This window comes from Panthera onca, chromosome X, assembly GCF_046562875.1.
Source record: "Panthera onca isolate mPanOnc1 chromosome X, mPanOnc1 haplotype 2, whole genome shotgun sequence".
NCBI classification, from domain to species: Eukaryota; Metazoa; Chordata; class Mammalia; order Carnivora; family Felidae; genus Panthera; species Panthera onca.
In genome coordinates, this window is record NC_138357.1 from 18,238,364 (window position 1) to 18,266,086 (window position 27,723).

The 27,723-nt window shown below is 44.5% G+C and overlaps 2 protein-coding genes and 1 long non-coding RNA gene across 3 annotated transcripts in view; 2 read left to right on the plus strand and 1 right to left on the minus strand.

Moving 5' to 3' along the window:
- Nucleotides 1-3,519, minus strand: part of LOC145714519 (uncharacterized) — a 30,809-nt gene extending 27,290 nt beyond the window's left edge. The window contains exon 1 of the long non-coding RNA XR_014136872.1: nucleotides 3,463-3,519. This is a non-coding gene — a long non-coding RNA (uncharacterized LOC145714519). The remainder of the gene's footprint in view (nucleotides 1-3,462) is intronic.
- PABIR2 (PABIR family member 2) overlaps nucleotides 1-23,266 on the plus strand; it is a 208,904-nt gene extending 185,638 nt beyond the window's left edge. The window contains exon 11 of the mRNA XM_081794059.1: nucleotides 23,155-23,266. Within this exon, the coding sequence (XP_081650185.1) occupies nucleotides 23,155-23,200 (46 nt within the window). The 3' untranslated portion in view covers nucleotides 23,201-23,266. The remainder of the gene's footprint in view (nucleotides 1-23,154) is intronic.
- On the plus strand, nucleotides 23,213-24,024 carry PLAC1 (placenta enriched 1). Its single transcript, XM_081794068.1, has one exon. The coding sequence runs from the start codon at nucleotides 23,213-23,215 to the stop codon at nucleotides 23,849-23,851; it is 639 nt and encodes a 212-aa protein (XP_081650194.1). The 3' UTR covers nucleotides 23,852-24,024.
- Nucleotides 24,025-27,723: the final 3,699 nt, after the last annotated feature.

Genomic DNA, 27,723 nt, shown 5'->3' on the forward strand with positions numbered 1-27,723 from the left:
ATATTACTCTGGTACCAAAACCAAAGCTAGTGTGAGAAAACTACAGATTAGTATCCCTCATAAATATAGATGCAAAAAATTCTTAACAAAATATTAATAGCATATATTCAGCAACACAAAGGAATTATATGCCATGACCAAGTGGGGTTTATTCCAAATATGCAAGTCTGGTTCAATATTCAAAAATTAATCAATGTAAACCACCATATTAACAAGCGAAAGAAGAAATATGACATGATTGCATCCATCGATGCAGAAAAGGCACTTGGCGAAAGTTAACATCCATTCCTGATACAAATCTCTCAGCAAATGAGGAATGGAGGGGAACTTCCTCAACTTGATAGAGGGTGTCTACAAAAATACCTACAGCTAACATTACATTTAATGATAAAAAAACTGAATGCTTTCATCCTAAGAACAGGAAGAAGGCAGGCATGTCCACTCTTACCACCATATTCAACATAATGCTGGAAGTTCTAGCCAGTACAATAGGGTCAGAAACGAAAATAGAAGGCATACAGATTAGAAAGGAAGAAATGAAACTTTTCCTATTAGGTGATAACATGATTATCTATATAGATAATTCCAAGGAATCTATTTTTAAAACTTCTAGAACTAATAAGTGAGTTCAGCAAGGTCACAGGATAAAAGATAAACATATAAAAATCAATTATATTTCTATATAAATGCAATTAATACATGGACACCAGGATCAAAAATACAATACCATTTGTAATTGCCAAAAAAAAAAAAAACACTTGGATATATCTAACACAATATACACAAGACTTATATGCTGAGGGGTGCCTGGGTGGCTCAGTCGGTTAAGCATCTGACTCGTGGTTTCGACTCAGGTCATGCTCTCACGGTTCATAAGTTCAAGTCCCACATCAGGCTCTGTGCTGACAGTGCAGAGCCTGCTTGGGATTCTCCCCCCTCCCTCTCTCTCTGCCCCTCCCCTGCTCTCTCTCTCTCTCTCTCTCTCTCTCAAATGAATAAACTTAAAAAAAAAGACTTACATGTTGAAAACCACAGAATGCTAATGAAAGAATAAAAGATCTAAAAAAATAGACATAGCACATTCATGGGTTTGAAGACACAGCATAGTAAAACTATCAGTCTCCCCAAATTGGTATACAGGTTTCACATAATTCCTACTCAAAATCCTGGCAAGACTTTTGTTGGATTTTATCTAAAATTTATACAGAAAGTCAAAGGAACTAGAATAGCTAAACTTTAAAAAAGAATGAAGTAGGAGGAATCAGTTGGCCCTATTATCTATCTATAGTCTGTGTAGTATTGGCAGGAGAATAAACACACAGACCAATAGAACAGAATAGAATCCATAAATAGACTTACATAAATATGCCCAACTGATTTTTTAAAGTACAGATGCAGTTCAATGAAGGAAAGATAGATTTTTTGACAAACAGTACTGGAGAAATTGGATATCCATAGGCTAACAGAAAAAAAAAAATAACCTGGTAGTAGTCAGGGTTCTCTTGAGAAACAGAACCCAGAGAGAGGGAGGAAGGAAACGAGGCAGGGAGAGAGAGAGAGAGACTAGAGAAAGAAAGAGAGATTTATTTTTAAGAGATTGGCTCATGTGATCGTGGAAGCTGGTAAGTCCAAATCTTCAGGATAGGCCAGCAGGCTGGAGACCCAGGGAAACACTGATGTTGAAGCTAAAGTCCAAAGGCAGTCTGCTGGAGAATTCCCTCTTCCTTAGGAGAGGTCAGTCTTTTTCTTAAGGCCTTGACCCGATTAGTTGAGGTCCACCTATATTAAGGAGGGTAATCTGCCTTATTAAAAGTCTCCTGAATTAAATGTTAATCTTTTCTTTATTTTTTTAAAATTTTTTTTAACGTTTATTTATTTTTGAGACAGAGAGAGACAGAGCATGAACGGGGGAGGGGCAAAGAGAGAGGGAGACACAGAACCGGAAGCAGGCTCCAGGCTCCGAGCCGTCAGCCCAGAGCCCGATGCGGGGCTCGAACTCACGGACCGCGAGATCGTGACCTGAACTGAAGTCGGACGCTTAACTGACTGAGCCACCCCGGCACCCCTTAATCTTTTCTTTAAAAAAAAAAAAAACCTTCACAGCAACATCTAGGTGTTTCACCAAATATCTGGGTACTGTAGCCTAGCCAAGTTGATACATAATTAACTGTCACAAACTTCGTCCTAAGTCTCATACCTTATACAAAAATTAACTCAAACTGGGTCATGGACTTAAATGTAAAAAACTATGAAACTTGAAAAACATAGGAGAAAATCTTCAGGATCTAGGGCTAGGCAAAATTCATAGACTTGATCCCAAAAGCATCACGTATAAAAGGAAAAATCAATAAATTAGACCTGATCAAAACTGAAAACTTTTGCTCTGTGAAAACCTTGGTAAGAGGATACAAGGACAAGCTACAAAGTGGGCAAATGTATTTGCAAACCATATATCTGACAAATGACTCCTATATGAAGAACTTTAAAAAACTCAACAGTATAAAAACAATCCAATCAGAAAATGAGCCAAGGACATGAAGAGACTTTCCAGCAAAGAGGAAATATAGATGGTAAATACATGAAAAGATGGTCGCTAGCATTAACCATTAGGGAAATGCAAAGGTGGACCCCAATGAAGTGTTACTTCACACGGATTAGAACAGCTAAAACAAGAAATAGTGACAATACCAAGAGCTGGCGAGAATGTAGAGAAACCAGATCTCTCAGGCACTGTTGGTGGGAATGTGAAACGCTGCAGCCACCCTGGAAAATAGTTTGGCAGTTTCTTATAAAACTAAACATGCAATTACCATAGGACCCAGCAATCATGCTCCTGGGCATTTATCCCAGAGAAATGAAAACTTATGTCCACACAGAATCTTATACATGAATGTTTATAGCAGCTTTATTTGTAATAGCCAAAAACTGAAAACAACCGAAATGTCCTTCAATAGGTGAATAATTAAACAAATTGTGGTATGATGAAAAGGAATGGCCACCAAGTCGGATGGATCTCAAGGGTATTATCCCGAGTGGCAAAATTGTTTGCACGAAGATCTCCATCCCTCACTCTCTACCCCTCACCCCCACCCCCCCCAATTGCAAACATTCTAGATTCAGTTCCCTAGGATTTAAAAGACAAATTAGCCAAAAGAAGCACCCCAAGTGATTTCAGCTTTGTGGCAATCTCTAAGGCAATGTTTCTTATATATTATCATTATCATCCCTCATCTACAAGACATACACATCCAAGATGTCAGGATTTTCATGCTATGAGATCCTGCTTCTTTTGACTCATTTTCAAAGATGAAAGATGGATGGGGCGCCCGGCTGGCCCAGTTGGAAGGGCATGAGACTCTTGATCTCGGGGTCTTGAGTTCAAGTCCCACGTTGGATGTAGAGATCACTAAATTAATTAATTAACTAACTTTAAAAAAAAAAAGATGAAATACAAAGACCCACCTGAATTGTGCTGAGATGAAGGGAGAAAATGATGGCCAGTAGCAGCACAGGAAGAAGAGTAGCAGGAAAGAAGGGAAGATAAAACCAAAAGAGTTGCAGGGACAGGATTGTGTTGACCTGTGCTCCAGCTCTGTAGCTTTGGTCTTAGGCATTCCACTGACACGTGCTCGCTATCTTCCCCATCTGCAGCCCCAGTTCTGAGTCTGCAAGCTGATATGGAAATGTCTTTTCTTCAGGGAAGCCTTGCCAGACCCCAAGACTGGGTTAGATCCCTGGGTTATACACTCTCATAACACTTGAACCTAAGCTTGGTGTCGTTTATCACAGTTGTAATGACATGTTTTGAGATTAACTATCTGATGTTATATAATGATGTGTGAGTTTTTCTATTTAATGTGTCTCTGACTTGGGACTGCAAACTCTATTAGCATAGGAACCCTGTCTCGGTTAACATTTTTTTTAAAGTTTATTTATTTGTTTAATCTCTACACCCAACATGGGGCTCAAACCCATGGCCGCGAGATCAAGAGCTGCATGCTCTTCCAACTGAGCCAGCCAAATGCCCTGTGTCTTAGTTCACTTTTATATATTCCAGCACCTAAAACGGTGCTGGTCTGGAGAAGGTGCTCAGTACATATTTGTTGGATGAGTGAAAGGGAGGTAACAAGACCCAGATTGAATTAAGCATAGTTACTTAAAATCATATTAAGGAATATAAACTTTGATTTGTATTTATTTTCTGTCTTACAAAAATAAGAAAAACATTACTTACCCCACTTACCACATCAGATAAGACTGAGTAGATATGAAAATGCTCTGGAGTAAAAAGCACTGTTCAACGACATGGGCTAATACTAATAAAGTGATGGCTTCATACCCTTTGAGCTTTGCAGGCCCACTGCACATTCTTTGAGGCATGAAATCCAAGCCGTGGATGTGTGAGGAAAATGTGGACGTCAGTGCTCGTGTGGCCATCACTGGGGGGTTCTTTCCACCCACCAAGGATCCCTCCAACCCCTCCAGTAGAGCCCAAGGGTTGGTGGAACCATTTGCTAGTTCAGAGTGCCTGTCCAGGTTAAATAAGGACTGGTACGTATCAAAAATTATGGTTTCTATGACCTATATTTATTTCCCCCAAGGGAAGAACTGAGTTAGTTGCAAGACCACAGAAGATGCGAGAGGAGACTCTCCTTTAGATTTTGATCTTAGGATCCAAATGCTGTCCATCAGGCTTCTCCAGATTTTCCATTCCCTGTCACTCACATTGGAGCCCTCCCCACCAGCCAGTAAGGAAGCACAGATTCTCCCAACGGGAGGGAGGGGGGAGGAGTCACATGTTACACGTCAGTACATTTCAGGGACAAGCCCAACCTGTTTAGCCTTTAACACATAAGCTTGGCTTTTCTTCTCAGTATCCCATGATTCAGCCCCAGGCCACCTAGGCTTCCCCCATGCCCTAGTCCCTTAGGAGAAACAAGGTCCTTGCTGGCTGAGTTCCACATTCGGTCCCCAAGTTACAGTGCACACTGTAACTCCCCACAGCCACCTGACACCAGAGCTGTTGCTCAACCCTCCCTGTTCCCACGCCTGTGGTGCTTGAATTAGCTTCTCCCTGCACCCCCCCCCCCACCCCGACTAAGTCAACCTCTTCCCAAGCTCCTCTTCTGCTTTCTGCTGTTCTTAACTGAATCCGTCCCAGGTTTCTCCTCACCTTCTCCAGCCCGAGCTCTCTGTGTCCTTGAGTATTCCTCGGGCCCCCTTTTCCTTTGCTGACCAGATGACAGTGGTTTTCAGCAAAATAGCTAGAGCCGGGAGTGACGAATCAAATCGTACTCAACGACAATCTATGCAAGGCCATTTTATGCTACTTTTCTACGTGCATACTTTTTGTGTATGAACCTTATTCCAAGTGCTCTGGAAAAAAAAAATACAAGCACCAGAGCCTTATACATTGGGCTTTTCTAGGCTCAACTGCATTTTTGTAAGCAAGGAAAAAAGCGTATCCGTTCTTAAAACCAAGAAATACGTTGGCAGTTGAATGAAGTGAGAGAAAAGGATAATTGGGAAGCATCTGGCTGGCGCCACCCCTCACCCCTGGCCCCTTTCTGTGGTGTGCCTGGGCCCTCTCTTTATGAAACTGTCCGAGAGAACCAAGGGGTTTATCCTGTTGGGACCCACGAGGGGAGGCTTCATGAGAGAGGTATCTTCCATGACTTCTGGGGGAGAGAGAACCAGCTCTGGAGCCATCTCACCAGGCCTCAGCCCTGGTCACTTGCTAGGATGTGACCCACAGGCACAAGTGATGCAAACTCTCTGGGCCTCGGTTTCCTTCTAACACGGGGATGATAACAGTGCCCACCTGAGAACGTCCTGGATGGTAAATGAGGCAAGCCTCGTAAAGCCCTGGGTGCTGTGCTTGGCATATTGTAAGTGCTCAATAAATGTGAGTGAGGAGGAGTGGTGGGGGGGGGGGGAAGAAGGAGAAGGAGAAAGTGAGGAGATGACCTTGGATTCCACCAAATCAAAGGGGCCTGGCCACCCCTCTGTCTCCTTCCCCTGCTCCCCTCCCTCGACTCAAGGCTCCCTGCCTTTACCGGCCAAGACTGTGCTCCTGGGTACAATGTCACTCTCACCCTCCTGCAATGACCAAATCGCTTTAAGGCGGATGCTGTGCATTTTTGCAGATGAAGCCTGAGCTTGTGTTGGCTTATGGCGAATTTTAAAATTTCAAAGATTATTAGCTTGTTTACTAAATAAATATGTGCATTTGGATCTGTCACGTCCTCCCTTGCAGATGCCTTGTCCCCCTCCCGTTGCTGTGGGCTCCAGAAGCGGGGAAGGGGGGGGCAGTGGGGTGTGAAAATGCCAGTTGTTGGTCTTCTTGGACCCAAAAATTATTTACAGAGCTCAGGATTTATAGTCAGGAAGGAGTTCTTTTTTTTTTTTTTTTTTTTTTTTTTAACAGAAATGGGCAAATCCTAGATACTCTGTGTATACAAACCTCCTTTCCAAAAGTTATGAAAGGACATTTTAACTTTAAATGAGTGCCCTGTTGGTGATACATTCTCACTGCTAAGTTCCATCACAACGTGGCCTTGAGGGGAAGGTCACACGGAAATTGCCACCTTTGGGTCCTGAAATCCCCCAGCAATGCTGTGCCTCCGGAAGTAGGCAGAGGTCCTTCTCTGTGCCTCTGGTTCATTCTCCCACCCCTTTTGCATCTAATGTCAAAGCATAAGCCGGTAACATATACCGAGGGATAGAATTCAACCCAGGGTCAGGTCACCTTGAACAGTTCTGTACAGAAGTCCAACTTTCAATTCTACCCCCCATGGAAGTTGTCCCCTCCTGCAGCTGCTCTCCACCAGCTGCCTGGCCAGCTGCTATGAGGCCCAAATTACCTCCACCTCCGGGTCCCATCCACACACTCCCTGGGGCTCGTTCGCCTGGCCCATGAGCTGGAATTGCCCATATCGGAAGTCAGCCCTGGTTTTCTCCAGTATTTTTTATTTTCACAAAAAAGGGCAACTTCTAGACACCCCACACTCTCAGCACATGGGAGATGAGATAAAACAAAAGCTTGCTGAATCAGACCCCAAGAACCAAATCGAGCCAGAGATGATGTGAGCGTGGAACCAATCAGGAAGTTACATGTGTTCAAAAGGACTGGCTTAATGGGTCTCTTTAAAATATATATATATTTTACTTTTAATCGCATCATGTAGGGTAGAACCCTCACACTCCTTTTCCAATTCCTTGTTGGGTTTTTTTTTTTTTGGTGGGGGGGAGATGTTTTGCCTGCTTTCATGTGCCATGTGTAGAATTTGTGGGTAACCAGAGGTTGGGTACGAAAACGAGGCTGGGAGCTCACAGGGAAAACAAGAGGTAAAGAATTAAGGATTCAGGATCCAAATCACTGTTGCTACTGTGTTGAGAGGTTGTCACACAGGCAATTAAGTGTTTATTAATTTCCCAGCAATGTAGTTTGAAAATCAGCACATCAAATAAAATATTTAACACCCAGGAAAAGCCAAATGCATATTCTGCATGTGTGTCCCTAAGTGGTATTTTTATGGAAGGAAACCTTATTTGAAACAAATGTCAGAACAGAAGTCGAGCTTATGAAAGGCGCTGAGAAACCACAGCACATAAGGTTTTAAATGTGGCCCGTAAAAAGCATCACCCTCGGCCTCAGTCCCGTCCGTGGTCAGCATGTGTATCTGAAGCATGTGTTCATCTACCTGTGTGTACAGGTGTCTGTACTCATTTGCGTATGTTTCACAGCCAGACCAGGTGGTCAGGTTGCTTCCGTGTGTAAAAGACAAATGGAAGTGGACCAGTGGACCCGTCCCTTCGCACCCGACTGCGTGGTCTCCGGACGAGGAAGGAATCTCAAAATGGTGGAAGGGGTTGTATCTGGAGATCCCTTGAGGAGCTCGCTGAGACCAGTCTGAGAATGAAGCCGTTTTCTGCCCACAGCAGAGAGACACAAGGGCCCTAGCCCCAAAGTGGGGAGCCCTGATCCAGCCTCAAGCCTCTGTCTGGGTATCTTGAAGGGTATTGCATGTAGCCTGTGCAAGAGAAAGGAGAGATTCGGGGTTGGTCACGGTCCACGACCAGGGGAGGCCCCCGAGACAGGGATGGTGTGCAGGCCGAGTCGGGGAGAGCCTGCCATTTCTTTCTCTCCTTTCCCGGATGCCTGCCTGCCACCTCGCTTTTTTCATTCATTTGTACATACATTCCTCAAGTATTTACCGAACACCTATTTCAGGCATACGCCTGGGCTCGCCAGGGCAGGAGTATACAGAAGACGTTTGTTTTCTCCTCTCCCTCTCAATGGTTCTTCTCTCCTTCTCTCCCCCCATAATTCAGTGGTAACAGGGGTGGACGGAGGAATATCCAAAATTCATCCCTGTAGGAGATATCTGTGCCAGGAATTTCCGGCAACCCCCAAGGAGAGTGGCAGATTGATGGCACTCTCGTTGGGACTAACAAGGGGGTGGAGGGAGGTGGCGGCGGTGGGGGGGGGGGGGGGGGGGTGGAAGGAAGCCTGTAGCCAGGCCGTCTGCCCAAGCCTATTCTATAGTTCCCATTTATCGGGCCCTTGCTCTGTGCCAGGCCCCATACGTGCAGTTTCCCATACCTCGTTCAATCCCCCAGACCACAAGGTATTTGTTACAACTGGCCCTGTTTTAGACGAGGAAACTGAAGCCAGGAAGGGGAAGTGACTTGCCCAAGGTCACACAGCTAGGAAGTGACAGAGCCCCATATCTCCAACTCCCAGGCCTTTGAAAAACTCAGGTGTGGTTTAGACTTCAGCACAAAAATAGCTGAGGAGCTTCCAAAATGTGCTGGGAAATCTGTTTCAATGCAGTTGCTTGAGTTTCTATATTCAACAGTAGTAAGTTTGTGGCGCCTGGGTGGCTCTGTCGGTTAAGCGTCTGACTTCGGCTCAGGTCATGATCTCGCAGTTTGTGAGTTCGAGCCCCGTGTCAGACTCTGAGCAGATGGCTTCAGATTCTGTGTCTCCCTTTCTATCTGCCCCTCCCACGCTCACGCTCTCTCTTCCTCTCTCTCTCTCTCTCTCAAAAATTAATAAACATTAAATTTAAAAAAAAAAACAATAATAATTTTAACAATAGCTAATATTTGTTGAGTGTTCCCATGTCAGGAACTCTACAAGACAGTTTTAGACTCATGGTCTTATGTAATCATCACACAAAACTATGAAGAATTATTATTATTATTATCCTCATTTTACAAATGAGGAAGACAAAGCTTAGAAAGTAATATGCCCAAGGTTCCACAGCTAGTAAAACCAGGGCAGTTTCATCCACGTCTCTGTGACACATCAGAGCCACTTAGCTACTATGACTGTCCTGCCTTAAACCCACCAGGACCTCATTACTTTCAAATAATGACTTCCTACTCACCCCTTTTCTGTCCGTATAACAGTTTCACCCAATTGTGCTCTATAAGGTGAGCTAAGTCATTGTCTCCTCCGTAACCTCCTCACCAAGACCACTTACCATCCCCAATATCCAATTAGCCCAACCTGAGGTCCCAGGGATGTGTCCATACAGGAGCATTAAGAACCAGAACATTACAAGCACCAAATTTCCAGTCACCCTTATAGGTTCATGGAATCTTAAGAAGGTGGCAAAATAAAGCCATAAGTTCTTAAATTTAGAAGTAATAAATGCTACTTAAAACTTGATTTAAATTTTTTAATGTGTATTTATTGTTGAGAGACAGAGACAGAGCATGAGCATGGGAGGGGCAGAGAGAGAGGGAGACACAGAATCCGAAGGAGGCTCCAGGCTCTGAGCTGTTGGCACAGAGCCCCACGCGGGGCTTAAACCCACAAACTGTGAGATCATGACCTCAGCCGAAGTCGAACGCTTAACCGACTAAACCACCCAGGTGCCCCTACTTAAAACTTGATTAAAAAAAAAATACCCCCCCAGGTCTACAAACTCCCACAAGCAGAATCTCAAAAAGGGAGACAAGAGAGAAGACTTCCTCTCTGAAAATCAGTTTATTTTATAAATAATGATAAGGTGGCCCTTTTGAGAGTGTTGCTTATCTAAGAGACTCAGAATCTAAAGGTACCTCATACTGATAAATGAACGTATCCCTTGAAAAAGACCATCCTTTATACTTCTTTAATCCTTCATTCTCTTTCCCCCTTGTTCTATAGAACAGCCCCGGAAGAGCCAGGGAAGCTGCCATTTTGTGCCAAGAGATTCTCTTTCCATTTTCCAATAAAGCAAAGAACAAGGAGTATCTCCCTTATCTCCCCATCCCCTGTCTGGGGTCATGCCCTCGAGGACTTATTCTATTTCAGCTTCTACCTCTAGGCAGCCAGAAAAATTACTCTGAACCACCCGTAGAATGAGCACCTGCTTCGGTTATTGTCCCAATGTGAACATGCTAATCCCTGGGCTTAGGAGAGGTTCGCCTTCCACGCAAAATGGTCAGGCCCTTCTAATGGGTCAACACTGCTGATCTTAATACCCCGGTCTTGATTTGGAACAGGTGGATGCCACAGTTGTTCAATTCTTGTTATGAGCCAGAGCATGGCTCGAACAATATAAGATTCTTCATAAAGAGTCTGACAGAATGCCAGATGGTATTATTGAGGGAAATAAACTCAATTCCTTTCTGTAACATCTCCAGCTAGTAGCTTCAACCAGGAATAAAGAGCACCCAGCCCTACTGCTTTCTTTATACTCACTAAGTAGGCTTTTTTTTTTTTTTGAACACCAAAACGTTGGTGAAAACCTGCCTTTTGTCAGGGCACCAGGGCTGCCTAGCCCTAGTTGTGTAGAACATGGTACTGATATAAAATTACCCACTGAATCTATATTTGGCTGTCTGTTCCCCTCCCCCCACCATTCTCATCCAAGCCCTGTCTGGAGATTCACAAACGTCCAGGCTTGGTAAATAAAGCCCAGCATTCTTTTTAAAGACGTGATGAAATCAGAAAAAAACACAGTCTCTGTCCTCGGGGCGGAATCGGGAATATGTGATTCCCCACTTCCGTAACAAATGTAAGACTTTGGGAATGTGTGGTACCCTTTTTCCATTCAGAAAGATTTATTGGGTGAGCCTGCAGGCCATTCTTCATAGTTTGGGGCTGCCATATTTGGTTGCTTTGTACAGAAGCCATATACATGTCCCTTGTCAAAATAGATTGGGAGGGCCTGGATATACTGTGTGTCCTCAAGTTCATTATGTTCTGGATATACATGCAGCTTCTGGAACAAATGTGTTACATGGAAATCAGGAATGACTGCTTGTTCTCAAGAAGCCTAAAATATAAGGAGCGATAAAATATAAACAGTGATTTTGAATTATCTTCTCTGAGTGCCTCTAAATTTCTGTCTCTCGTTTATGGCCTTTTTCCCCCCTCCATTTCCCCTGCTTGAAAAGCTATTAATTTCCCCACCTCCCCATCACCCTAGACTCTGATCCCCATAAACAATCTACGCTTTTCACGTCCTCTTTTTTCAACACTCCCTGTGTTTACTTTCTTAGAGTTGGCATATACTAGAAAGAAAGGTATGGAAGCTTCGTGAGCATCGCAGACGCTTTCAGTCCTGTCTTTGCCACTTACTGGTTCTGTGTCTTCAGTGAGTTTCCTAACTTCAATAAATGTTCATTTCCTTCCTTCCTTCTTCAAAAGAATTTTAGTTTCTATGGTCAGGCAGCTGCCTCTGATGAATGGCCCCGTCTAGTGGGTAGACTCGGTTTCCATCTTTGTTTCCCATAACTCAGGAGTGAAAAGAAAACTTTACCGAGTGAGGGGGGCCAAGGAAGCACACACTACCCGCTCAGCTGTGTCTGACTGGATCTGCCCTCTCCGGTCTGTGAGTACTCCATCCTTCCTCTTGTCTTTTGCGAATCTTGGGCTATTCTAGAAAGCTTGGTCCTTGCCCCTCACTGCCACTTGCCATCTTAGAGCTTCACTCGGCTCTTCCCAGCTCTGGGATGTTGCTCCTGGATGCCCTCTGTGCTTTGGTTTGCTCAGCAACCTCGGCTGAGTTGGAGTTAGCTGTGTCTCCCTCTTCTGAGTAACTGGGCCACCATCAGATACTGGAGCAGAACTCCGCCACGTATCTTGGTGCAGTAGTCCCTAGGCCAGGCCACTCCAGGGCTTTCTCTTCTTTTCCACAATGGTTCACTCATAATGAATACAACATACAATGTTGTATACGGAGTAAAGGGGAAGAGAAGCCAGGTAGGCTGGTGGGAAGGCCTGAGGCCCAAATCTACTTAGCCAACCTTGATCTTGGCCAAGGCTTTCTGCCCTTCTGGGATCCCATTTCCACGGTTTTAACATGCAATGCCTGTCTTTGGGGACCTTACAGGAGAGCTGCAAGGATCTAGGGAGATAACTGGAGAGAGCACACGCTGTTGGGGGTTTTCTATGCAAAGAAAAGATATCCAAACTAAAGAAAATGTTTGAGGGGCACCTAGGTGGCTCAATTGGCTAAGCGTCCGATTCTTGATTTTGGCTCAGGCGATGATCTCACAGTCGTGGGATCAAGCCCTGCATCAGGCTCTATGCTTGGTATAGAGCCTGCTTGAGATTCTCTCTCTCTCTCTTTCTCTCTCCCTCCCTCCCTCCCTCTGCCCCTTCCACCCACTCTCTCTCTTTCTAAAAAAAAAAGAAAGAAAATGTTTGAGACCTGTTGCCATATGTGACCCTTATATGTTCAAACAAACTTTTAAAATTCTTTGAATTCTGCAATTGTTAAAACATTGCTAAGAAGCATAAGTATAGAAAAGAAGCCATGACTACCTCCCTCCCTTCTAGGTTAAATAGAAAATGTTTATACTCTGGACCACTTGCCCTACAGCTGTGCTGGAGCCTCCATGGATGTAGTTCCAAGGAGCAGAGCCCCAGCCTTTGCAATCCAGTGCAAGAAGTTTGGAAAAAGAACCCTTGGTGAGGAGCTTTCAGAAATCATGCCACCTTTTTTTTTTTTTTTTTTTTTTTTGAGAGAGACAGAGAGAGAGAGCAGAGAGAGAGAGGGAGAGAGAGAGAGAATCCCAAGCAGGCTCAGCACTGTCAGCACCAAGCACAACACGGGGCTCGATTTTGGGAACTGTGAGATCATGACCCGAGCCAAAATCAAGAGTCGGACGCTGAACCGACTAAGCCACCCAGGAGCCCAGATCGTGCCGCTTATAGAAAGGCCATGTCAGCTCCCCCAACATTTAGAGCAGAGCGGTGAGCCTCATTCTGAGTATCTTCCTTAACACTGTGACCCGCCGTCCATCTCCCCTTCCACCTGCCTCTTTTAAGCCCCAGTCACAATAAAAACCTGACTGGGGGCTCAGTCCCTGGTAGGTCGTAATCCATAGTCTTCCATGTGTCAGGTTTAGAGGCTCTGGGCATCAATGACATTGTGAGACTCTCAAAGGACCTATATATATAACCTATGCACACATGGGGTGTGCGTGCGTGTGTGCGTGTGTGTGTGTGTGTGTGTGTTCTCCCATGCCTGTGTTTATAATATACATGCTAATTATGAGCACATTAAGATACATAATTCTGAACACTATGAATGACGATATTATGAATGCACACATGGGAACGCGCACGCAGCATCCTGTAATCGAACTTTAAAGACCCTATGATCTCCCGCCTGCCAATAGGACAGAATGCCCTCTCCAGTCATCCTGACCAGTGCCCATCCCGCCTCTACCTGAATGCCTCCTGAGAACCAAGAAAGCTTGGTTTCATCCCTGCTGTCTCCCTTCACTTTTGGACAACTTTTAGAATAAGAAAGTCTTCCTGCTATGACACTAACCCCCCACCCCGTTCGGTTTCTCCCGTAGACGTCCAGCGCCAGCACCCCTTTGACTGGCTCCTCTTATCTTCACGTTGTCTCTGTTCCTTGTCTCACCATCTTTGTAATTCCGAATGGAATTTAAGGCTGTAGCAAGACACAGAGTCAGAACATACATAGTTGCAAGCTCTTATCTCAGGAAGGAAGCATGTGTGTCTGCTCAGTTGGTTGGGAAAATATATTTATTAGTTTGCAAGGGCCGCTGTACAAAGCACCACAAACTAGGTGGCTGAAAACAACAGGAATTTACTCTCTCAGTTCAGGAAGCCGCAAGCCCAAGATCAAGTGTCAGAAAGGCCATGTTCTCTCTGGTGGCTCTAGGAGAGGATCCTCCTTCGCCTCTTCTAGTTTCTCATGTTTGCCGACAATTCTGGGTATTCTTGGGCTTCAAATGCCTCATTCACTCCAGTCCCGTGGCTGTCTTCTCCCATGTGTCTTCACGTTGTCTTCCCTCTGCAGGGTCCCTGTGTCCAAACGTCCCTTTTTTGTAAGAATGTCAGTCATAGTGGATTAGGGTCCACCCCAGTGACCTCATTTTAACTTGATGATTTCTGTAAAGACCCTATTTCCAAATAAGGTCACATTCTGAGGTACTGGGGGTTAGCATTTCAAATATGAATTTGGAGAGACACAATTCAACCATAAATATATATCTATCTCTCTCTATATATATTATATAATTAATATAATATAATATAATATAATATAATATAATATAATATATATTAGATACATATAGAAAGAAGGAGGATAGGAGTGCCTGGGTGGCTTGCTTGGTTAAGCATCTGACTCTCTATTTCAGCTCAGGTCATGATCTCACGGATCATGAGATCAAGCCCCATGACGGGCTGTGTGCTGATAGCATGGGGCCTGCTTGGAATTCTCTCTCTCCCTCTCTCTCTGCCTCTCCCCTTCTTGCACACGTGCGTGCTCTCTCTCTCTCTCAAAATAAACTCTTTTCAAAAAGGAAAGACAGTGACCAAGGGTGGGGGTTATATATTATATTATACATATTGGCATATAGTGTATACATATGCATATGTTTGCATATATTATATACATATATTTCAAGTCTTGGCCCTTGAGAAAAATGTCATGAGGATCCTTTATTCTTTGTTAAGGGAATGATAGATTGCCAGGGCAAAGGAGACTTCTTTTTGTCATTAATACATATCATAATAGTATTATATGTCATATATGTATATATCATCAGGGATAATAATATAATAAGTCAGCATTTTGTATTTATTTTAACGTCTGTATGTTACATATTTTTAATGACTTATATGTTACGATATACAAATGATGAACACCAGTTCAACCTATTAAGTATATATATTTTTTGCAATGTGTTTTTTAAGTATAGCTGACCCACAATGTTACACATTATTTGCATATTTTAACCAAATATGAATTGCATAAGAACGTGCCAGGCCAACTCCTTGCCCCAACGATTTGGGACTGCTAGGATAAGGGGCTATCACACTCAGTATCAAACCTTTGTTATATAAAAGGTACGGGTAAAAGAAATGGAGAGTGATATTTACCAATAAAATATGTGAAGATGGGGTCAACTTCGAAGCATTTTAGGGAGCCCTGTGGCTAGGGGACACTGAAACAAAGCCTGAAGTTGGCCTGGATCTCTCTCTTAGTCTGAAGTTGCAGAGTGGCGGGTGCCAGGCTAGCTCAGAGTGAGCCCAGGGTCACCTTGTGGGAGGGGAGACCGAACCCATTTTGCCTCCGATTTCCCAGGAGCCTCTGGTGTTTTGTGATTTCTACCTCTGTGCTCGGGTCTGGCAGCGGGCACGTAGACGTGCCCTGAGGAGGAACAGATACGCAGCCCGTGGTTTAGCTTCCTCCTTCTGGCGGACGGAATCCCCTCCACGGGCAACTTCAGGGGGCCGTGACCATGTGCCTCAGTCAACCCAGTGACTCCAGCAAGCCCCTTGCAGGCTCTCCCAGGACCTTGTAGGCCGGAGGCTTCCCGTTCTGACTACACCGTCTCTCGGTTGCCTGGACTTGGCCTGGCTGGGGCTTGAGAATTTCTTTCTTCCCATGTAAAGCCAGACCAGAGAAGAGCACCTTGTCTTCTCTCTAGAGGTTGACTTAGTTCACTTGCCCGAGACCATCAGAGTGGGGATAGCCTGTGACTCTGTGGCTGAATCCATTCATGCTGACACTGGTTGTTTGGGTTGACAGAAGGAAGGAAGAAAGTGACTGTGGCAGGGGGGCGAGGAGGGTAGTATAAGGAGTTCTGGCTCTCTCTGGAGTGGCTGGCTAAGAGCTCCTTGAGAGGGAAGTGGGTACCATTGTGCTGAGCAGATGTGAAGCCCTTGGCATCAGCAAGCCAAGTAGGCAGTCAGGTAGGCAAGTGGGCAGGCTGGGGACCTTGACCCTTGACCTCTGACAGGGGCCCTGCACTCTACCAAGAAAGACTCTGCTGCTATTCCAGGCCTTCAGCTGGGAGTCTGGGGAAGAAGTGGTGCAGGGGATTAGCCGATAACCAGACTCAGGCCCTTAGGGACCGGGCAAGGAGGCACAGGGGCAGGTGGCTGGTGGTCATTCATTCAATAAATATTTACTGAGTACTTACTATGTACCAGACACTGTAGTAGACCAATACCCAGTTCCTTAAGGAATTTACAGTCCCAGGATTAGGGAATGGAGAAAAATAGGAGGGATGAGGGCAATAGAAGGGAACGGGTCTGGGCTTTCCTTTCTCCTTAGTGCGTATGTCTGTCTGTCCATCCGTCCTCTGTGTGTGTGCGCGTGCATATGCATGTGTGAAATTCGGTCTTCCCACAGCAGCGTACTGGCCACCGAGCAGTACATCTTCAACTACTCCAATATACAGCATGCCTCCCAAATTATAGGCTCTGTAACAATGACCGTCGGCCTTGCTATCAGAGGACCTTTTTCTAAACCTTTGCTCCTGTTCAGGGCCCCAGGGATGGTGAACAGCCTCAGTCAGGGTGTGCACACACGCACCAAGTCGCTACATTTTGGGTGGGGCGTACATAAGATAGCTCTGGATTTGGGAAAGATGCATGTTGCTCAAGCCAGTTAAAAATCAGCCAGGCAACCTATAAAGTCAACTGTGGTTTGATCTGGACTCAAGCCATCCTTCCGCTGGGGCCGTATATGTGCACCTCGCTTTAAGAAAACCTGTACCCCAAAATCCCGACTTTGAAAGGGAGAGAGGAATGTGCCTGACCATTTCTGGAAGGCATCTAGAGCCCTCACTTATTGACACAGGTGTATCAAAGAGGTGGTGAGGCCCTTGAAGGAGCATCTGATTCGATCCTCTGCCTTCTGTTGGTAACATCCGGAAATCATCTCAGGAGAACAGGCCTTTATCTGGTTTGGGCAGACCCCCCGAGACTGCTGATGGGTTACAAACGCAGCCCCGTTGCTGTGGGCTGGGAGTCCTGCACAGACACGAGCTCACCTTGTCTTGTAAAATGAGAAAGGACGCTGGGACTTCGTGGCAAAGGGTGTAGTTTTTCGGAAAAATCAAACTCAAATAAATTATTAGATTAAAACGTAAACTGAATTAGGGGCATGGCTTTGGGATTTTCCTTACATTGTACGGAAATTATGAAATACATCCTTTCATTCAACTTTAAAATTAAACCAACTCAGCTTCTCTGCACGAAAGGGAAGGAGTTCCCATGACCTGATATTTGCAATTTCCACTAAAGTACAGCTTTCTGTATTTATTTGGAAATACTTACGTGCAGTCAGGGTATGGTTTACCCTTGTTATGTAGCCTTATTATGGTTTGATTTCACATTGGACTCCTCACCTTTTAAGCAACTAAAGTTGTGACCCAACAGAAACTTCTCTTACAAGAGATCTTGGGCTCTTACTTATTTCGCAACCTTTATTTGTGCAGGAGATGAACCATGACATTTAAACTATGCTTGATAGCTTAACAGATTATAAGAACAAAACCAGATGGCCCAAACAAAAATAATGCTTTGATTGCTTTCAAATTCAATGTCAAAAATTAAGAACAGCTTTCAAAAATCCTTGACTTTTTTTCCAGAAATGACTTTGGATTTTACATACATATATATACATTACATATTATACATATGTGTGGATTTTATACATAAATATGGATTATATATATATGGATTTTATACATATACGGATTTTATACATATATGTGGATGTTATATATATGGATTATATATATATTATATATGGATTATATTTATATTTATATTTATATTTACATTCCCCCAAATCAGAAGTATATAAACCAAAAATTTAACGATGGTTACTTTGAAGGTTAAGAAATGTTTTCTTCTGTTTTCTGTATCTCTCCACTTTTCTACAGTTACTCTTAGAATCAGTGAAAACTTTTTTAATGACTACTCTTTCATTTAATTTGAACGAAGTCTTTTCTAAGGTTGAGTCAAGGTGTTTTCCTCTGTTGAGAAGGTGGACATTGTTAAGCATTAGCAGTTCATAATTCTTCTTCCGCGCACAATGATGAATAGCGTGCGGTAACTTAAACACCATGCTTCGCCAGCTTGCAACACTGAGCTGGACCTGGAGTCTTTAGAATTAATGTAAATTCCACCAAAGTAGTTATTTAATTTTCTAACTCACTTTAATGTACCTTCAACATCATTAGTACAATCACAATCCCCACTTTCTTTGAGAGCAGTGAAGCAACTAATTCTTTAAAACTGGGCTTTATCCAAAGAATTCAATTTTAAAAGCCTCCCAAACCTCGAGGTAGCTGGCAGGGCAAAGTCAAAATGTGACTATTTGAGTTTCTGGGCGAAAGAGTTCACAAAGTGTTAGGATTCTTTTTTCTGTTCTTGTTTTGTCAAAGAATCTTTGCTCCGACTCAGATTCTTTTTTCTTCAAATCAGCTGCAAGAGAATGAACAAACTTTGCTGCAAATCAAAGCCCTGACAGTTATATTTCCCTGAGATAATTGCATACTGCTTTGGAGTTTCCTTTTCCCCTCTGTTTCCTTTTGTTTTGACAACAAGATTCTGGGAAAACAATATACAATTGATAACTATGCTGTCATGAGTATACTGAATTTTAAAAATAAATAACTGTCGACCCAAAAAGCTTCCAGGAGCCTATGGAGCGAGTTCTTTTTCCAAACCGTTCCAAAACCAGATGTGGAAATGTTTAGCTAATTCCCCTCCCCAATCCCCATGCAAAGAGTTCATATGTGTCTCTAACGACATCAGAGGAGATGGGGTGGCAAAAATCCCGTCTGCTTTCACAAAACACAAACAGCACAAAACTAATTTGGACTGCAACTTTTGTCTCTTTTAAAAAGGATCTTTTCTTCCTGAGATTAAAAATGCTCTGTGTTCACGCCAATATTCAGTCTCTTTCCTGTAAGACATTAAGAAATAGAGTTTACATTCCCAGAATGAAACAGTTCATGATTTTTTTTAATGTAAAAGATGAATGAATGAATGAATGAATGAGACCTATTAAGAATTAAGCTTATTAGGGAGTTCTTGAAAAAAATAAAAGGAAGGAGGAAAACGCTGTCAGAGGAACTAATGGAAAATATATATGCATAGACCACATTTAGAAAAACAGAAAGCTACTGTGCTCTGTAGCTACAGGGAAAGCAAACATTTTGCATCCAGGTGCCATTAGTAGCTCTGGGTTTGTCCGCCTCTATAGCTCAGTTCAGGACAGCTTGTACCAATAGCTGAGCCCTGCTTGGCTATACAAATGCACCTAAGCCCAGTGCTTCTGGAATGTCACAGGGATGATTTGCAATCAAGTCAAAATGGGGCTAGGGTAACGCAAACCTTGAGATCTGCTTTCTAAATGCCCAGCTGCCAATGCCTCCCCCTCCTCCTCCCCCCTCCTCCTCCCCCTCCTCCTCCCCCCTCCTCCTCCCCCTCCTCCTCCCCCTCCTCCTCCCCCTCCTCCTCCCCCTCCTCCTCCCCCTCCTCCTCCCCCCTCCTCCTCCCCCCTCCTCCTCCCCCTCCTCCTCCCCCTCCTCCTCCCCCTCCTCCTCCCCCTCCTCCTCCCCCCTCCTCCTCCCCCCTCCTCCTCCCCCCTCCTCCTCCCCCTCCTCTTCTTCAAGAAGCTGGACAATAATCCCAAGGTGAGCACTCCCTTCTCTGCATATATTTCTTCCATGTCCTCAGCTCCCTTAGCTCTGAAGATTTCTGGAGACTTTAAATGGGATTCTGTCCACAGCTCCCAGGATGCAGTGCACAGCCCCAAAGATCCCGTCCTGCCAGCACATCTCAGAAGTTAGAAAGGCCAGTTGATTTGATGATTCCACACTGTGTTGTGAATGACTTATAACCATCCCCCAACACACACACACAGCCTCTACCCTTCCTGGGAATGGCAGGTAGCGGCGGGGCGGGGGGGTTGCGAAGGGAGGGTGCCCAGTTGTGATGATGCCTGTACTCAGTAAAACGGAGCAATTCCCAAAGTGTGGCATCGGTTAGCGAGCTCATTGGCAACTACATTCTGCTCTCCTTCCGGCCTCCTCACTCCTCCCTGCCACCTCAGAGATGCAGGGTCTCGAATGTGGGTCCCACTGACTTCATTTTCAAGTTTTATCTGCACTCAAAGGCATGGTGTCACACACATGGGCATCTTCATTTATGTCTTCCCTCATGTGGCAAGCTGTTCCTGGCTATAAATAAATAAATAAATAAATAAATAAAACAGGAAAGAGAGACTGTCCTGAGTTTGGAAATTTGTACTAAATGAACCCCCAAACTTAGCGATGTTACTAAACCCCTTTTTTCAAGACCGATTTGGTGCAATGTCATTCAAAAGTGGGTGTAGAGGTGAAGTGGCCTAAAATGATTGCTTGGTGGGGGGGGACTGTCTTGTTTCTCAGAGGCTCTGGGCTTTTTATAACCCTTTTTGGATTATTCCTGAGAGGGCGGAGGGGGGTGAGGGATAGGGAAGATGCTTGAGAAAGGGAGCAGAAATGGAAGGCAGGACTCCCTGGGCCAGAACCTGGCCTTGAACTTGGGTCTCAGTGTTGGGTCTGAACAACCAAAATGCAATGGGAGGATTGTTTCTTTGGCCTATTCCAGGAACTACTCAAAGGGGAGGTTTTTGTTCAGGGCCAACAGATCCAGGCTATGAGATGATAGTAAGCACAGAGAGGAGAGAGAGGGAGAGAAAGCCACTCCTAAAACATGCTCTGGGTAGGGTGGACTTCACCAGCCCAGGACAGTAGTGAATAGTGTGGTGGAGTGATTATCTCAGCAAATATCAAGCATCATTCCAGAGCAAGGGGTTTGTTTATTTAACTGTTGAGTCATTATCCAAGACCAGCTGGCATCAGAGTTTACTTGTGTTTTGTTGTTGTTGCCGTTTTATTTTGTTTGTTTTGGGTTTTTTTGGAGGGGCAAGAGGGTCAGGGTTTTTTTGTTTGTTTGTTGCTGCTGCTTCTGTTTTTTGCTTTGCAAGAAACAAACAGGCGATCCCAGGAGGGATATTTCAGAAAAAAACCAAGAGGAAAAGGAGGATCCAGATAGACCCCTTAGACTTCTCTTTACACCCAACAGAATGAGAAGTCACTAATGAGAGAGGTAGGGAGGCCCAATCCGTACCAATCAGAGCAAGTGTCTGAAACAAAGCATTTCATCCAGGCCAGTGCACTTTTCTAGTGGGCCCATTATGCCATGGTTTCCATCAAAGAATGCAGCAAATTCATCAATATCAAAGGAAGAGAAAGTTGCATTTTTGCAGCCGGGGAAAAGAGGAGGGTAGAAATGGCTTGGGATGCTTTTTAGTACAATGCTGTGCACATAGTAGGACTCAATAAATAATAGTCGAAGGGTGAATTCATATATGCAGGGGTCACTTAACCCATCAGAGAAGAACAAACGTAAAACCCTACAGTTGTGCATATACATTTTCCTTCGGAAGTTTAGGTTTGTTTCTGTTTGGTTTATGTCATTTTCACTTTTTTTTTTTTTTTTAATTTTTTTTTAACGTTTTTATTTTTTTATTTTTGAGACAGAGAGAGACACAGCATGAACAGGGGAGGGGCAGAGAGAGAGGGAGACACAGAATTGAAAGCAGGCTCCAGGCTCTGAGCCATCAGCCCAGAGCCCGACGCGGGGCTTGAACTCGCAGACCGCGAGATCATGACCTGAGCTGAAGTCGGACGCTCAACCGACTGAGCCACCCAGGCGCCCCTGTCATTTTCACTTTTAAGATGAGACCTGGGTTGGGCAATATTTGATGATATTCCTCTTCCTTCCTTCGTGTTTCACTTGTCTTCCCCTTCTGATATTGTGTTTTAGACATATGTTCTTAGAATTGCTCTACCTGCCACTCTTTAGGAGGTAAAAGGCCTAGGAAGTGGCTGCAGAGCTTCCCATTGGAAAAGAAAAGAAATAAAAAGCTAGTGAAAATCAAATAAAACCGTAAAGCAAAGACTATGACTCAGTGAGGTGGAAACCGTGGCCGCAAAGAATATTTCAGGAGATACCTCGTCAATCATTACACGAAGTATAAAGCAGCATTTTTTGTTTCTGTGATTTCACGATTTTACAACGTGGCCTGACTGAGATATCAGGGAATCCGTCGGTCGCAACAATTGATGACGCTGCTGCTAGAGTTTATGAAGTACCCACTGGCTCAATTCAAGTGAGCCACTTGCGGAGATTGCCATATGTGGTTGTCAGTAATAAACCACAATTTCTTCTCCGGCTTTTATTGAGTTCTGTTTGTTGCTAAACCAAAAACAAGGCAATGGGGGGGAGGGTCGTTTGTGGTACATGGGAGGACACTGGGGCTGCCAACTTGAATTAAACTGTCACCTTATTTAATGTGTGGCCCAAAAATCATTTCATCTTCTTTTTTGTTGGGGTTACACACAAAAAAGGATGCCATTGCTGACCAGTGTAGACACTCATTCTGTATATGGGGGATATGTGTTTTATATCAAAACAGTATGGTAAAAACCACTTAGAGAAGCCATTTGTAGTCATCCATCAACATGTGAGTTCTGACAATGAAAATTCAGTTCTCTCTCACAAGAATGTTTTCCTTTTCTTTGTTTTCTTTTTTTTTCAGTTTTATCGAGGTATAATTGACAAATAAAATTATAGGATATTTAAAGTGTGCCACATGATGGTTTGACGTACGTATGCGTCATGAAAGAATTCGCCCAATCAAGTTAATGAACACGTCCATCACCTCACATATTTACCCCTTTTCCTTTTTTGAGAACATTTAGGTTCTACTCTTTTAGCCTTAAAAATACTTCTGTTTTAAAAAAATGATTGTGTTTGAACTTCCAATAGGAAATAAGATGATTTGCCTTTTGTGTTTTTGTATGCTCTAGAAATCCTCACCAGACAACTTCCTGTTTCCTGAGAGTCATTACCTGATCAGCTACAGGGATGAAAGTTTTGGAGTTGATAGGAGGGATGGTCATCCTCACCTCTGTGTTTTCGGCCTGTTCCGCACAAAGTCCGATGACTGTACTGTGCTCCGCAGACTGGTTCATGGTCACAGTACACCCCTTCATGTTGAATAATGATGTATATGTTCATTTCCATGAGTTACACTTGGGCCTGGGTTGCCCTGCCAACCACGTTCAGCCACACGTGTACCAGTTCACCTACCGTGTCACTGAATGTGGCATCAGGGCCAAGGCTATCTCTCAGGATATGGTTCTATATAGCACCGAGTTGTACTATGTTTCAAAAGTTACCTCTTCTACGCAGGTGATCCCAGTGTCATGTGCAGCTCCCCAGCAGTCCCCATGGCTTACTCTGCCCTGCTCCGCGAAAGTAGCCAGTGACACAGGAACCACAACCCAGAATGGTGAGGCATGCGGTGAGGTGTTCACCTTGTCACAGTCCAACCAGAGGCCCAACTGCGATTGCCCACCTTGTGTGTTCAACGAAGAAGAGGGTGCCCAGGCCCCATGTCACCAAGCAGAGGCTCAGGAGGGCCAGCTTATGCAGCCATCTTTGCTTGTTAATATTTCTGAGGATTGGTCTCTTCACTCAGACGATCTGATTGGGTCCATGTGATCCCCAGGTTTGAGGTCTCCTGTAGAGGCTCTTTATGACGTTAGTATATAATATTTTCTAGTATCAGACAAATAAGTGTTCTGGCATCCCCTTTATGAGTGCTTTTGAGAGAGGACAACTCATAGTAACTTCATGAATAAAGCTTTCTTATATTTTTATATCTTTTTCTAAAAGAAAAAATAAAATCTTGATGGCATAAAAATATCAGTTCAGCTCTTTTTATTTAAGAAACACACACATAACTTTTACTATGGGCCACACACTGTTCTAAGCGCTTTACAAACATGCATGCCTGGTGTCTTCTGACTGGGATGATTGCGCTCTCCTTGAAGGCCCCCAACTGAATCCCTCCCTCTGTGTCCCCATTTCACTGAACACGCTGCACCACTCAGCCCTAGCGCCGAACTGCACGCTTTCTTAGTTTGATCAATGGCCGTATCACTTTTCATTCGGGGGAGGCACGGATTCCAACCTGGTGATTTATAAACCACCAGTGGTTCTAAGAATTACTCAAGTCACTTCCCACCAACTAGATGGTAAGCTCCTGAGGCCAAGGGCTGGATCTTATGTTTAGCCACAGACTGATAGTACTTTGGAAGGAATTTTATTCCCCGACTTACATGATCAGAAAGCTTTCACCCAGGTTTGGCTGTCCATTAACTTTCTCAAATACTTGGAAAAGGAGAATAAATGCATTCAACAAACATCCACTGAGCGCTACTGCATTTCAGGTACCGTTCTAGGCATTGAGCTAAGACGGTGAATTGAAACTGAGCCTCAGAGAAATTGAGGTCACACAGCTAATAAACAAACAAATAAGTAAACAACGATACATCGCGATAGCAACGAATGCCATGAAAAAAACCTTAAAACCAGGTAATACGAGAGAAGCTGGAGAAAGGGTCAGAGCAGACAGGGACTCTGAGGAGTCATGTAACCTGAGTCTTGATGTGGAGAAGGAGCCAGCCCTGGCACGATCTGAGAGAGAACATTCCAGAGAGTAGAAGCATCTCATTTAATCTTCACTACAACCTTGAGAGAAGTACTCTTACTATATCCATTTTACAGGAAACAGAAGCACAGAATGATTAAGAAACTCGCCCAAGGCCACATACCTATTAAGCAGCAGGCACTGTTGGGGCTACCTGGGTGGCTCAGTCAGTGGAGCATCTGACTCTTGATTTCAGCTCAGGTCACGATCCCAAGGTCATGGGATTGAGCCCCATGTCGGACTCCGCACTGAGTGGGGAGCCCGCTTAGGAGTGTCTCTCTCCCTCTGCCCCTCTTCCCCACTCATGCTCTTCTCTCTGTCTCTCTCAAATAAATGAATAAATAAGTAAATAAATAAACTAACAGACAAACAAATAATTAGAAAGCAGTGTTAGCACCATGTACGTGATATTATACACAGTGGGCATGATATTATAGTCATTCAGCACATGAGTAGACATCAGAAATGCAGTCATTGTCTTAGATCTGTTCAGGCCTCTATAACCAAGTACCATAGACTGGAGGGCTTGTCAACAACAGACGTTTCTTTCTCATGATTCTGGAAGCTAAAAATTCAAGATCAGGCCTGGTGACGCACTCTTCCAGGTTGCAAACTGCTGTCTTCTGGTTGTGTTTTCACGTGATGGAAAGACAGCGAGTGAGCTCTCTGGCATTCCTTTTATAAGGCACTAATTCCATGCACGAGGGCCCCACTCTCATGACGGAATCACTTCCCCAGGGCCCCACCTCTTAATACCAGCACCCTGGGGGGGTGAGGATTTCAACATATGAACGTGGGGGATGCACAGTCCATTGCAGTCGTGGTATTGAAGACACAACTGTTCATTTAAAAATCTCCTGCCCCTTTCTGAGGAAAACCAGATAACCCCCCAAAGCACCATATTCATCCAACGGACGTTTATGGAGCTTGTCCTCTGTTCCAGACATTCTGATAGGTGCTGAGTGTGCAGTGGTGAATGAAACCAGCGGCCTGGTCAGGAGGAAACAAGTATTCCAGCTCAGAGAAAAGCTGTGCAGCGGATGTGAGCTGTGACCATTACAAAGACCACAGGTAGTGGGCGCCCGGATGGCTCGGTCAGTTTAGCGTTGTCTGACTCTTGATTTCGGCTCAGGTCATGATCTCACGGTCATGGGATCGAGCACCACACAGGGCTCCGCGCTGAGCGTGGAGCCTGCTTAAGATTCTCTCTCTCTCCCTCTGCCCCTCTCTCCTGCTCTCTCTCTCTCTCTCTCTCTCTCTCTCAAATAAGAAAAAAGAAAGACCACAAGGAGTTTAGTCCAATATGATGGGGAGGGGCAGTTGATAGTGGCAAGAAATGAGGCTCAAGAGGTAGCAGCGCTTCCCTGCCTCGTCCTCTCTTCAGAAATTCCCAGATTAAACGCCACAACACACAGAAATAACTCAATGCCGGACACATTAGACCTGGGTCGCCACGTGCGGGCTGTGTGCTTCACAAATGCAAGGAGCACTTTTCACCGAGACACCCCCTGGGGTTGTGCAACGAGTCAGCCTCGGAAGAGACTCCAGACGCACACGGTAATAAGAGTCGTTTCCGTGTGCCGGACACCTTATACGTATAATCTCATTCAATCCTCACAATAGGGCTGCAAGAGAAAAATTGGTTTCTCGGTTTTATAGATGAGGAAACTGAGGCTCAGACAAATCGAGGCCATGCAGTAAGGAACGTCACGCAGATTCAAACCCAGGTTTGTCTGGCTCCAAAGTCCACTTTCTCCCACTGTACTCAACACGCCCTCCCCGAGAAGAGAAGCCTCTAGCTGGGTTGGAAGATCCAACCCAAGATCCAAGGAAGATTTCCTTGCAGAGGTGGGCAATGACCCCACTCTTAGAAAATGAGGACGAGTTAGCTGGGCAGAGAAGAGGACGAAGAACATTCTTGGTGGGCACAAGCACTGGGGCGGGGTGAAGAAGCACACTGTTGGAAGGTGGACACTTGGGGGCTATAGCTCCAAACCAGGCGAGAAGACGTGTGGAGCCAGATGGCGAACGGGTCAAAGGGTGGGAAGAGATGAAAATGAGAACTATTTCAAGTGAAGAACAACAAGACTTCGTTCCTTTTAGCCTACAAAACAGTTACATGTGGATATAAGCCCCATTCATGATTAAGAGATCAATTGAGCAGTGTAGGCAAATTTGGAGTGTGGAAAACTCCGGAGCACAGAGAGCAGCCTTCATGGAGGGCATCAGACTTGAGCTGAATCCCGATCTGTCTGTGACAATGAAGGATTGAATCAAAGAAGGTATCACCATTTCGAGCCTGAGAAGCTCAGAAGACATGGTGAGCTCTGGATTTAAGTGAGGAAATTGGAGAGAGGAGAGAGGACAGGGGTGAAGATGAGTCCAGATTAGATGTGTGGAGTTTGGTAGATGATAGTAACATCCCAGTGGATGAGACCAGGAATTAGCTCAAGAAGTTGGAAGGGGTAATTCCTGGGAGATACGGCCTTGGAGAGGTCACGTGCATACAGGCAATCAGGACCACAGTGTCAGAATTCCCTAACACTTAATATTCAAGGCACAGTTAGGAAAAGAAGCAGATACATCAAAGGAGACCAAGCAAAAGTGATCAAGAGATGGAAGGAGATGAGTCAAGGTGGAGTAAGCCTAGTCACCATGGAATTGGGAGCCTTTGAACTAGGCCATAAAGCCAAGAGAGAGAATTTCACTAGGGGAAGTTGGAGGGGAAGGGCATTCTAGGCAAAGGAAACAGCAAGGACAAACACGCAAAGCAACATGGTGGTCAAGAATCAGATCTTGCCCGGTAAACGTCTCGGTATAATTAGGCACGAGTTGTCAGAATTCAGGAGTAGTCTGCACTCGTTGACTTGGATGTGTCATT

What these genes read in the sequence shown, in the direction of transcription:
- PLAC1 (XM_081794068.1), top strand. Translation starts at nt 23,213, where the DNA reads ATGAAAGTTTTGGAGTTGATAGGAGGGATGGTCATCCTCACCTCTGTG.